Source organism: Strongylocentrotus purpuratus, unplaced genomic scaffold (genome assembly GCF_000002235.5).
Source record: "Strongylocentrotus purpuratus isolate Spur 01 unplaced genomic scaffold, Spur_5.0 spur5_scaffold_9, whole genome shotgun sequence".
Lineage (NCBI taxonomy): Eukaryota > Metazoa > Echinodermata > Echinoidea > Camarodonta > Strongylocentrotidae > Strongylocentrotus > Strongylocentrotus purpuratus.
Window position 1 is genome coordinate 32,607,294 of NW_022145615.1, and position 12,040 is coordinate 32,619,333.

The 12,040-nt window shown below is 35.0% G+C and overlaps 1 protein-coding gene across 1 annotated transcript in view; it reads right to left on the minus strand.

The window, feature by feature from the left end:
- Nucleotides 1–1,826: 1,826 nt before the first annotated feature.
- LOC586975 (RNA polymerase II elongation factor ELL) overlaps nt 1,827–12,040 on the minus strand; it is a 48,823-nt gene continuing 38,609 nt past the window's right edge. The window contains exons 10-11 of the mRNA XM_030976582.1: nt 11,749–11,965; nt 1,827–11,262 (exon numbers count right to left, since the gene is read on the minus strand). Coding sequence (XP_030832442.1) covers nt 11,146–11,262; nt 11,749–11,965 — 334 coding nt within the window. The 3' untranslated portion in view covers nt 1,827–11,145. The remainder of the gene's footprint in view (nt 11,263–11,748; nt 11,966–12,040) is intronic.

The window sequence follows — 12,040 nt, forward strand, 5'->3', positions numbered from 1 at the left end:
TCAAAGGATATATTAAAGGGTTGTTCACACATGATTTATGTGCCTTTCTTTCTCTCTATTTCTTTCTTGTTATTTTTTTTCTCCTTTTTTTCTTACATGTACTTGTAATGGAAAGATGGAAAATTGGGAAGAAAAAAGTAGCTGTGTTATTACAGAAATGTTAAGTTCATTACGTCTTTTTTCTTTTGATGCTATGGTTTACCTTAAAGGTACTGTTTCACATTTTGACATTATATAATAGTGAAAGTAGGTAGTTGAGTTGTTCGTAAAATTATGAGGAAAAATATCCTTAAATATGTAAAGATTAATTTATGTCTATTTTCAAAAAGAATGACCTATATTTCTTTATTTTTGTACAGGGTCTCTCCTAATAAGCTTGGCTTTCCTAGTGGTCCTTCCAATTTTGATTTGTTTATGTATTCATTATATAATTATTAAGTTTTTGATGAAAAAAAAAATTGAATTGAAATTGAATTGCCCTGTAAATCTTTTAAAGAAAATCATTATAATAATTCATATTCATACTAATAAGATGAAAGAAATAATTTTTCGATATAAATCTCAACTTTTACATTTAAATTATCTTGCTTCCCCTAACTTGTGGGATTTGTTTGTCTTCATCTATTATTAAAAGTGGAATAGAAGTTCTGATGTATTATGTCATCTCAGATATCCCCCTTTATGGTGCTTGACCATGTTATAAGTGTATATTACCAGGAAGGAAGTCTGCTAGCAAGGATTTCAATTTCGATTTGAGAGTTATGTTACTTTTATGGACATGCTATGAATTGCTGATAGAAAAAAAAAAGCTGAACTGTGGTAATTAATATCCTGTCAAAGCTGATTTCATTAATTATTTTCCATGATTGATTACATATTTTCTCTGTCATTAGTAGCTGTTTTTATGAATACTCACACTTCATGATGTCCTGGTTTTAGTTTCCTTTGTGTACATGTGTTCGTTCAACAGTTCAATTATTCCCATAATATATGTTTACAATTTGTTTCTCTCTTTCCCCTTTCTCTCTATCTCTCTTTATCACTCTTGTTGTGTTTCTGCTCTTCTACATCTACTTTGCTGTCAAATGAATGGTTGTACCCCCTTTCTTTCTCTCTCTCTCTCTCTCTCCCTATGTCTTCCTGCTTCTCTCCCTCTTTTCCAGACACTATTCTTATCTCATCTCCATTTTCTCTCTTTCATTTTATCTCCCATCCACTTCACTTTTCTGTGAAAACACTTTTCTTTTGTTTGTCTGACTTCATTCAAACTTTCACTATCTACTTTTCTGAGTATTCTACTCTCCTGTAGAGTAGTTTGTTTTCAAGGTTGGATTTCCTTTGATTATCATGAAAACAATGTGGCATAAATTGAACAAAATCAGACATAAAAATTGTACATGTAATAAAATTGAATGCAATATTTGTAATTTACTAATAAATGTAAGATAATGCTCTGATAATCGTTTTATATCTTGAAAATATATGAATAAATGAAAGTTTGTAAAAAAGTAATACAAATATCTTGTATCTTGTTCTTTGTGTACATGAACTTGAGTAAAATTGTTGAATTGTGCATGAATCTCACTTACTATTGAAAAACAAATGACAAAGATAATCATCGAATTTTGTTAATGTGTTAAAAAGAAAGATTAACCTCTTTCATATCTACATATTTTGTTTGGGTTTGGAAACTTTGGATGTTTTATTATGAAAGAGGCAAATCACTGATTTTCTTGTTTTGTTTAACACTGATGTCAGACCCTTTAACATACATGTATATCTGCTTTACTTGAGAGGCCAATAACATACACCGAACACAATTCATATTTATTTTTCAATGCTCATATTTATTAAAGAGTTCATCCACAGCCATCACAAATATAATTCAGTCATCATAAGGAGAACCCAAAGAAAGAAGGGCATAGTTAGATAATGACTGCGAATAAAGCTATAGAGGGATACAGACCACTAGGACAGTGATATTACCCTCAAAGAAACAAACAAGGAAATAAAAAATAAGATTCATTCCTCAGGTTATCTTAGTTAGCATGTACATAATATATCTAAAGAAAATAACAATAAAATTGTCTTGATACTACTCTTTTGTACAAGACCTGTACTAAAAAGTGAATTTCCTCAAAGTTCCTCTAAAAATATTAAAGAGGTACCAGTACCATACTTTTCCAACAAATATGATTCTGAAGCTCAAATTCCCCCCCCCCCCCCCAAGTTAATAAAAAGAAGAAAGAAAATCAATGTAGCTCTGACATTGAATATATCTCTTGTCATCAAACTAAATTGCAACTAATGGTTTCATAACTTTAACAAAGGTGTCTCTCACCAGACGATTTTCAGCTGGAAAATTAGGTACAAATCCAATGAAAGTACCAGAAAAAGAATAATAGTATGAATAAAGATTTCTTTTAAACGAATGAGGACAAAAATATATAAAATTTGCTTGAGTTCTGCTTTACAGCTTATAAAAAGACATGAATGAATGTATTTTTCAAAAAAACAAATCAGCATTTAAACAGGATAATGTGTCCATGTAACAAGAGGGAGGGGAATAACAGAACTAATAACTGATCCGTCTTACTAAACAAGTAAGACACATATTATCTCTCTATACATCAGACTGCTGAAAGGCAGTTTATAGTACTATGGATATGTATAATTATATACCAACAAAGTTCTTGGACACCTGTGTGCATTTCTCTTTTCGATAATACTACATTAATAATGCAACTTCATAGTTGCAAACAGAATTCAATATTTAATACTCCTGCTGCTTTGCATGGTGAATACAATTAGAAATACTCATACTTAAAAAGGAAGCACAAAGGAAATTTTGTTCTTTATTTCTTTGAAGGTAAAAAGCAAAAAAAGCCCAAGTAAAAGTTATTTCTTAAACCTGTATTCATAGAAAATAATGCTGTCTTGTTTTTGTGTGTACCTGCCGTCAAATTAAAACTCTAACAGCTTTCATGCTACATAATCTGTTGTTGGATGGTGCTCTGTTGCAAATCGACCAAGGAAAGATTGAGAAAAATAATTACAATGTGTTTCATATGGAATAAATGCATGTTTTTTTTTTAAGTATGTAAAGTTTCATATGAGGAGTTTCTTTGAAAGTTGGTTGACAGAAAAGAGCTAATTAGGTATTCTGAAAGAGCTTTCATGTTTTTTTCACTTGCAACAAAAATAATTAGAAAGCAGGGAATATAAGGTGGAAAAACAGACAGATTTTCTAAGGAATTTCAAAATCAATAACTATATTAAACAGAGACCAATGGAATTAAATACATATGAAAGTAGTTCGCATTCGATGACCGTTCTTCCCGTACGCGCGTTTGCATGGCATAATAAAGGTGTAACCATGTACAAGATAGATATTTTTGTACAATTCTGCATAGGTCCATTTCAACTGATGTTCATTTACACTGTTTTTCCATACATGTTTAGCAACATTATGTACAGTAACCCGTAATTTCCTTTCAATTCCAGCTCCCACTCAAAACCTTTTCACATTATTTACATTCCCAATATATTCTGATGCATCTTTACATAAGGTTGTAATTGCTGTTGCATATTAAATTCATGTAAAACTTTTCAATGGCATTCATTTTGATAAAACACACTTGTAAGAGCCCTTTGTGACCTTATTCAATGTGCAAAAAGCTGCTTGCTTTAGTAAACTAAACAAAAAATGACAAGCTTTGCTTTCCCTAAGATTATTATAGTAAATTATCAGTCAAATAATCAATTTCATACAAGTAGTATCATAGCAGTTTACTTTAAAACAGTGAAAAGCAGTGAAGAGCAGTGTTAATATTCATAATTCTTATCAAATCATACAAAATTGACATTATTTGAAGTCATTTGAACTCTCAATCCACTTTTCTTATCTTGCACAAAGATAATACAAAGAGAAGGTTGAGAAAAAAAAAAAGGTATGTGCATGCATTTAGAAGTATAAACATAAAGGCTTTGTCACACAACGTTGTATTGCAAGGTCGATGGATACATACAAGTAGCACATAAAAAGATATTTTTACAATGTAGTAAGTTTGTACCATGGAATTTCATTATAACATAACATAAAGAGTTCTTCAATGATTATTAATCACTGTACAAATTAAGTGGTAATTAAACAACAAATTTCTGTATCACCTTTTTGTTAAGTAGGATACTCTTAAAGCCTCTTACATTAATCAAACAGAAAGAACATAATTCACATCTTTATCGAAAATTATTTTCAGTCAACTTTGCCTGAATGAACATTCTAAAAATCAAAATCATATCAGATAACCTGTTATCCAGTGTTATCTTAATTGTTTTCCCACATGCACAATTTGATTGTTCAAAAGCATGGTATTCATCGTAAAAATTGTCAGCATACATTATAAGGCAATAAATCAGTACATAATTGTACAGGAGCTGCCAATTCAAAGACCACAAATAGTCAATTTTTCTTCTAATTCATTCAGTCATAAAGAATATTGGGATTCAATGGTAAACATCCAATCTTTCAGTTCCATACATTCACGCAGTAAGGTAACCATGACCTTCCCATTAAATTCAATGTAATGTTTACAGTTAAGGACATCAACAGATTGATGATGATGATTTGAAGCACAAAAAAAGAAAATAATAGATAAAAGACCATTTCATTTCAGAAAATCAAAAGGAAAGAATTCACACAGATATAAAGCACCTCTCAGACACCACTGATTCGGAATGGTCTGAGACTGGAAAGTGACAACAATAATGCCAGAAAACTGTACAATATATCTCTGTCTTTCTGGAAAAAGAAAAGAGAATATAATCTTTGTAAGAAATATTTTCAACAGATATTAACATATATTCAAGATATATAGTATGATATACAACGAACCCTAAACCTATATGCCTAATCAGACCGTAGCAAGACCATTCATACTGTAGAACCTGGAAAATAGTGATTGGAAATTGTTTTTAAACACTCGCTGCCCTTCATTTTATTCCTCCTGAAGAAATTAACATGTTAACATTTCTTTTGTTCAAGTAATGAGAATCATAAAGGTTGCTTTTCTATTGCATTTTTCGTAAATTCTATGAGCTTGGGCAAAGAGATAGCAAATGTACACAACTGGATTAAGGATGCCTTTTTTGCCAAATCTTAACACTTATAGGTATGGTCTTGTTGCCAAGCCGACACAGAATATGCGTCTAGTCAATGGAATGTGCTTAAATTGTACAGTCATTGGAAGAAAATAAGGCATAGTGGTTTGGATACTTGACTCTATATAATGGGCTCTGAGGTTCAAATCCCCTGTGGAGGTATTTCCAGACAGACCCGATCCATCAACAACCCGTGGCGCTTCAGAATATGGCCGACCTGTAATCTCTGATACATTCATATAAAAATACCATTAGCAGTAAATCTAGCCTCTTCTTTGATTATCCAGATAATATTCATCAGGTCAAATGATCTATAAGCTCTTTCCGACAATGATTTGAATAAGTATACATAAGTAGCACCTCCCTCCAAAATGAATTGAAGTTCTTCAATGCCTCGATGAACATACTTCTGCTGACACACAACCATTGACTTAAATCACTATTAACTTGACATAATTCCTCTGAATGAATGAATAAAGACATGTGATTTTTGGAACCGATAACAATGTCATAACAAGCCTTCACTTCTCAAAAATAAATCATTATAGTTTATAACGTATTAAATGAATTTCAAAATAGAAAATATTGATCAGTAAATAATTTAAAAATTCAGAATTAAGTATTCAAATAGTTCACAAGTTACTGTTATTGACCTTCAGAACAAAATCAAATGTCTAGCCTTGAGCACTAACATCCCTGTATCACTTTCATTTCAATTTGTTCTAGGGTACTCTGGCAAGTAGCATGGATCGTGATATGGAAGTCTTCTCCAAGCTCATACAATAAAATAAGTCATGTAGAACACGATACGTCTGTCACACTGCTGGATTTGGCTCTAAATTGATTGATTCTTGGCAGTTTGGGATACGGTAATGTACAATTTCATCACTTCTTATCATACTTTGATACACTTTGAGTACAGTCGAGTTGTATCTATGCCATGCTAATGAGACACGTGTTGTAGGGACACCAAACAGCACAGGTAGGGAATGAACACACAGGATTAAGATTAGCTTGATCCAAACAAATCTGAATATATCCCATCATCTCAGAAATACGGTTTCCATCAATACACACTTGTGACTTGTTAACGTTGCTGACCGACAGTATCAAATACCTCTATCTATTTGTGATTAAACCAACAAGAGGTTAAAACATACATCTCATTGATTGTTGATGAATTATATTTGTCTGAACTTTTAACAAAAACAACCACTAATCACGTATCATGCTTAACAAGTTAATGGCTGAATTAGTACTGTGCTTTAGTTCAAAATGGATCATAACATTGTTTCATGCATTTCTAGATGACACAAATTATCTCTACACACATTTAATATCAGCCTTATTGAGGACAATTATTCAAAATATCATGAATAGAAGTACATACATTAGTAGGAAGGTAGATACATTTGGGCATGCAAAAACAAAATAATAAGTTCCCATCATCAGCGACCTCTGCAAATTATCAACATGGATGATCATTTTGAAAAATCATGCACTAACCTATGTTTCCTACTCGGCATATACCGTTTCTCTCATCCTTAGTACACAATAGGTGGCCAGAGAAAAGCTCATAGCATTGCACAGCATTTGTGTCAAATGGAAACAAAGAAAAAAGTCTCTCTCAAGAATTGCAATACAGCTTCAATAGTTTCAAGGAATAATTAATTTGAAGGCTTTCATATTTTTTACACAATCATGAAGGTATTAACAATTACAGTACATTCCATGGTAAAAGAATCTTTAATACATGACATGTGCGTTCATTGGGGCAGAGACTACATAGAGGTGTACAGTTCAGGCAGCAGTTACACATTATCTGCATTTTTCGGCACTTCTTATCGCAAATACAGGTGGGCGAAGGATTTGGAGAATATGAAAATAACGATACATTTAGCAAAAAAGTTAGGCATGCAGTGATTACATCAGAGGCACTATCACCGAAAGGAAAGAAGATGACGAAAGATTAGCAACAATTTAAAGAACATTTACAGTTGTTCAATCAATTTCAGAAAGGAAAGAGAAAAAGAATTATTCAAAAACTGACCCTCAGGGCCAGATATACACTTTGTCCGTAGTCCATGGTCATAAAAACATTGTCCATAATGGTTCACATAATATTCAGCACAAAATAAGAATACTGGAACTACATTGCCTGTCAGATACTCAACACAACATGGGGCCTGTAATATCACACATAAAAGGTAATTAAATTACACCCTATTCTGAAAATGGATTGTCTTTTTCATGCTTTAAAATTACTAAAAACATTCTTTTTTGGTTTAATTTGTCTTTTCACCCAGTTAATACCCTTCTGGTCTCTGCAAATAAGATGATACCAGAGTTTATCCAGATGTATATGCAAGTTTGTTCTGTAAACAACAATACTGGTACATTAATTCTTTTTATTAATTGTGGGCTTGGTAGTGATGGCTAGCAATGGATAATAAATTGTCGACCCGATCACAATGTGCAATTGTGCATAGTACATTGTACTACACATTTGAATACAAGTCTTTCATCTCTTGGTTGGTGTACATGTGTTCACGACCATGTCAATCAGAGGCTACATAACCCATCTCACTCTGTAACTTAAGAGAGGCAATGAAAGATGGAAAGATGTCATTCAGAATGTCATCGTTATGGGAACACGGTCATACAAAGGTGATCCAATCGTATTACCAAGCAGAATGGTGTGAAAACAGATACAGCCATCTAGACAAGGCATCTTCTGAGAATTGCTGATATAACTTGCAGAGGATCGCTTCTTTGTACGTTGTGTATTCATTGTATCGGATAACTTGAGTAAACGGAATGCTGCATGTGTACACACAAGGCCTCTATCACAGCTGATTCAAACAGCACGCAAATATGTCCGGACCCTGGGGTGGTTATCGATGCACATGTTGTACCTGACCCGATTAAACCCTCCACTGACCCATTTAACCTATAAATAGGCAAAGGGGGAATTCCCTACATGAGATGTAGATCTTGATGAGGAGAGGAGAGGAGAGGAGTAGGCAGGGGAAGGATGCGGGTGGGAGCATGGCATCTAAAGGAGAAAGAATTCAGAGGCACGACACCAAAAGGGAGCTTTGCTCACAGCACAGCCGATACACCCAGACATCCCAACATCACATGACTAACACAACATTTCTTGAGATATTTCTTGTTTGATGGAGGGCAAGCTACCATGATGACTAATATAGACATCTACTCACTGGAATGTACAGCTACATGAAGCGCTCGTTTCTCATGAATGTAAGGCTAGACGAAAGAGAAAGGAGAAACATAAGGAGACAGAAAGAGAGAAAAGAAAGAGAGAAGGGGAGAGACAGAGAGAAGAAAGAATGAATACACAAGTACATGTGAGGTGTCACGTGGCAGCAGATTAAATTGACACGATCAATCGGCCTGCCAGGCCTGAGCTATCATTCCGATATCAACCTCTCGGCTCCAATCAGCTGTTTCACTTTAAGCGGTTGGGGGATACCCCCGTGATGGAATGCTGAGCTATTACCATAACAAGAGCTACCAAGGTCTATGACCATACACACACAACCATGTGGATGGTGGTGAAGGGGAGGGACAAAGAGGAGGGGGAGGGGCAGAGAGCCAGGAAGAGCTTCACTCTGCTTCAGCATACTTTATGACCACTGGGCAAACAATGCAGCTAGTCTCCATTGCCAGACCTCCAGGAATAGTTATTTTCCCCTCTATTAAACAACTGGTGTATCTGGTACTGCCAGCCTGAAAATGATTAAGTTCATCTTCTGCTAGATGAGTCCATCTGCTTGCAGAATGTCCAATGCACACACCAAAACAAATAAGGACATTATGATCAGTCAAATACAATCCAACTTGGTACATGTATCTGCTCTTCCTCTCCACTCCTTCTTCTCACATCAAGACTAAATGCTTGCTCCATAAGAAGGCATCGCAGGTAGAGTAAATGGGTTGATGGATCAAGACTACCATATGAGAACATTTGTGTTGTCTGGCAATGTACACTCCTAGGGGTAATGGACACAGTGCTCTGGAATGTAAAGAATGTCAACAGCATACTGTCTGTGAATGGACTTACCTAGAGGTCAGGGGAGGGGTAAAATGGGAGGTCAAAATCTCCCAGATCTATTTTTCTTGTAAGAGATTTAAGAAGATTTTAATCATTTGATAATTTTTTTTTAAACCAGTCAGCGTTAGCATTATGATCAATAAGGTCATAACAAAGAACTAACTGGAAGTTCAATTATGCACATCTGTATCATGATATCACAATAGCATCCCTCCTTAATAAGTCATTCAGTCAACCCCCGACCTCGAGTGGAACATTCCTAATATGCCTTGTGGAATATGAATGCATGTATACATATTAGGATTCTTCCATTCACTCCCTGAGGGGTAAGGGGTCACCTTTATAATGGAGAGCTTGAGTATCTGACAGGCAAGGTTTCTTTTTCCATTTGTAGAACGAACCCTACAAGCTGTTCAATAAAATAATACTGCTGGATTGGGTCACCCCCAAGGTATGAAGGGGCATAAGCTCAAATTTGCATTAAATAAAAAGGGCCCTCAGGATTTCACTTATTCCAAAACTCCAAAACAGGTCAAATAACATGACACTATTCTAAGAACTGGATTTATCCCCTGGCAGTATGATTGCTACTACTCAGTCTATGGGATTAAACCTTTGAAGAATAGCTTGAGAATATTTGTGGCATGAAACATATTAAAAATGTGCAGTTACTAAAGAATAGTCATGGGCATCAGGTTTACTGCAATTAAAACATCTGTGCAAAGCCAGAAGGACGTTATAACTCTGTGTTAAATGATACACGTTAATGCCCTTCTGGCTCTCCTATCTTCCATGTGAATATACAAATAAAGCTATCAATTACAAACAAGATTTCTATCTTAGTTTACTATGAAACAATATCCTCTGCCACTCCAGTGCAGCAATGAGGTTAAACAATTCTATTTTTCCACAAATATTCCCAAAGCCTGGGGAAATTACATTAACCTATATATCAATGTCCTGAATTCCCTAGAAGCGTAAACATGATCGAATTCCACTCCCTTGTATTTCTATGTTGGATATTGTTAGCATAAAGAACAGCTTGCAGGGTTTCTACACAACATAGGGGCAGCCAATTTAATACACAGTATACAATGATGACTGTTATTTGTTATATATATCAATAAACACTTGTTCTTCATAATTTACTCTCTTTTTCTATACACATAAATAAGGCTTACATAGCAGTAAAATTGAATCACTTGGTTGTTTGTAATCACAATTGGGCAGGCAAAAATGGGATTCGGGGAGTTGATTCCTCGGCTCAAATGGCAGAGAAATGGCGATCATGGTGACATTAATTTAATCTACCATTACATTTTGACAATTGCTAGCTGCTTTTATCATTTCATAATCTGAGGCTTTGAATGAAAAAACCCACATCTGTGCATTTGATTTGTAAGCACTCAATACAAAGTGGCAGCAATCGATCTTAAGACAATTTACTGATTTGATCTCCCATCTTTGCCTTGGTATTCCTGACCTGCTCTGCATCAAATTAAAAATCAATCTTGGGATTCCTACAGGAGCTACTGCCGACTTGTCTGTATGGAGCCAGAACGGCATCAACTCTGTGTATCTGGCTCCTAACAAACAATTTAAAATACTTTAGTAGCTGCCAATGATTTCACAAAGGCTCTCACAAAGTTCTTTGCAATATTCATTCAAATCTTACTGTCTCAAAGAAATCAAATTAAATCTCTGTACTCATCAATACAGATTCAATATTGGAAAGACCAAGTTTGTTCTAGAGCAGAGCAGGCCAGTGTTAAAGGATTTGTTCCTAATCGGTTCTCTTTTACTGTTTAAAATTCTCTATAACCATTTGAAGTCTACCGCTGATTATCTTGTCCTGTTATCGTAAAGGAAGAGGTCCATCATTACGGAGAAGCATCCCTAGAGGTTCCCTAGGAGTTGTCCGTCTGCATGGGCTCATTGTCATAAACCATGATGAGTGCTTTGATGTGACCTAGAAGATGATGAAGTTCTTTCCAGCGTCGCTCCTTGGTCTTGTAAGCAGGGTCCTGCAAAAAGTATCGCATTAAGAGAAGGAGGAGATTGATATTCAATTCATGTCATGTACTATCACGGCAAATATACTTGAAGAAGACAATTGTCTAAAGTGAGATGTGAATCATATGAAGACATTTCGTAGGTCTTACACAACACATCTTGAACAATTTTGTTGCTGTTGATGATTGCGCCAACACTACTCTGATGTCTTTTGATGACTCTTGGGAAAGAAAAAAATAAATAAATAAAAGAGCATTACGAGATTAAGCTCTGGAAGGCTGCAAAAGAATTATGACAGGCTACAAACAAGCTCTAGAAAACCCAAACAATTTTTGCAAAATGTTCCCCTCTCTTCCCTGAAATAGCTCTGGAAAAATGCCCGGAAAACATTTTTAAATGCCTTCAAGAATTCTCCTTTTTTACAAAGACATAGAAAAATCAAATAAGGGACCAAAAAAGCGGGGAACTTTCACTTTGCAATGGCTGATAATGGTTACCTGAGTGATCTTGTTGTACTCCTCTATCACTTTATCCTGGAGATAGTCATACGCCTCACTGTCTTTCTTGGTGTGGTACAGCTCATCCTTGAGACCCTTGAACTTCTGCTTGATGCCTTCAATGAACTTGTGATGTTCTCTGTACTGTGGGTAAAGGTTGTTGAACTCCTCCTTGTACTTAAGGCGTTGCTCTAATGAAGTGATATTCCTGTACTTCCTGCAAGGTGGAAAGAAGTGTGGCACAAAACTTGTCTTTAGCATCTGAAGCATAGAGTCTATGGACCAGCCTCCT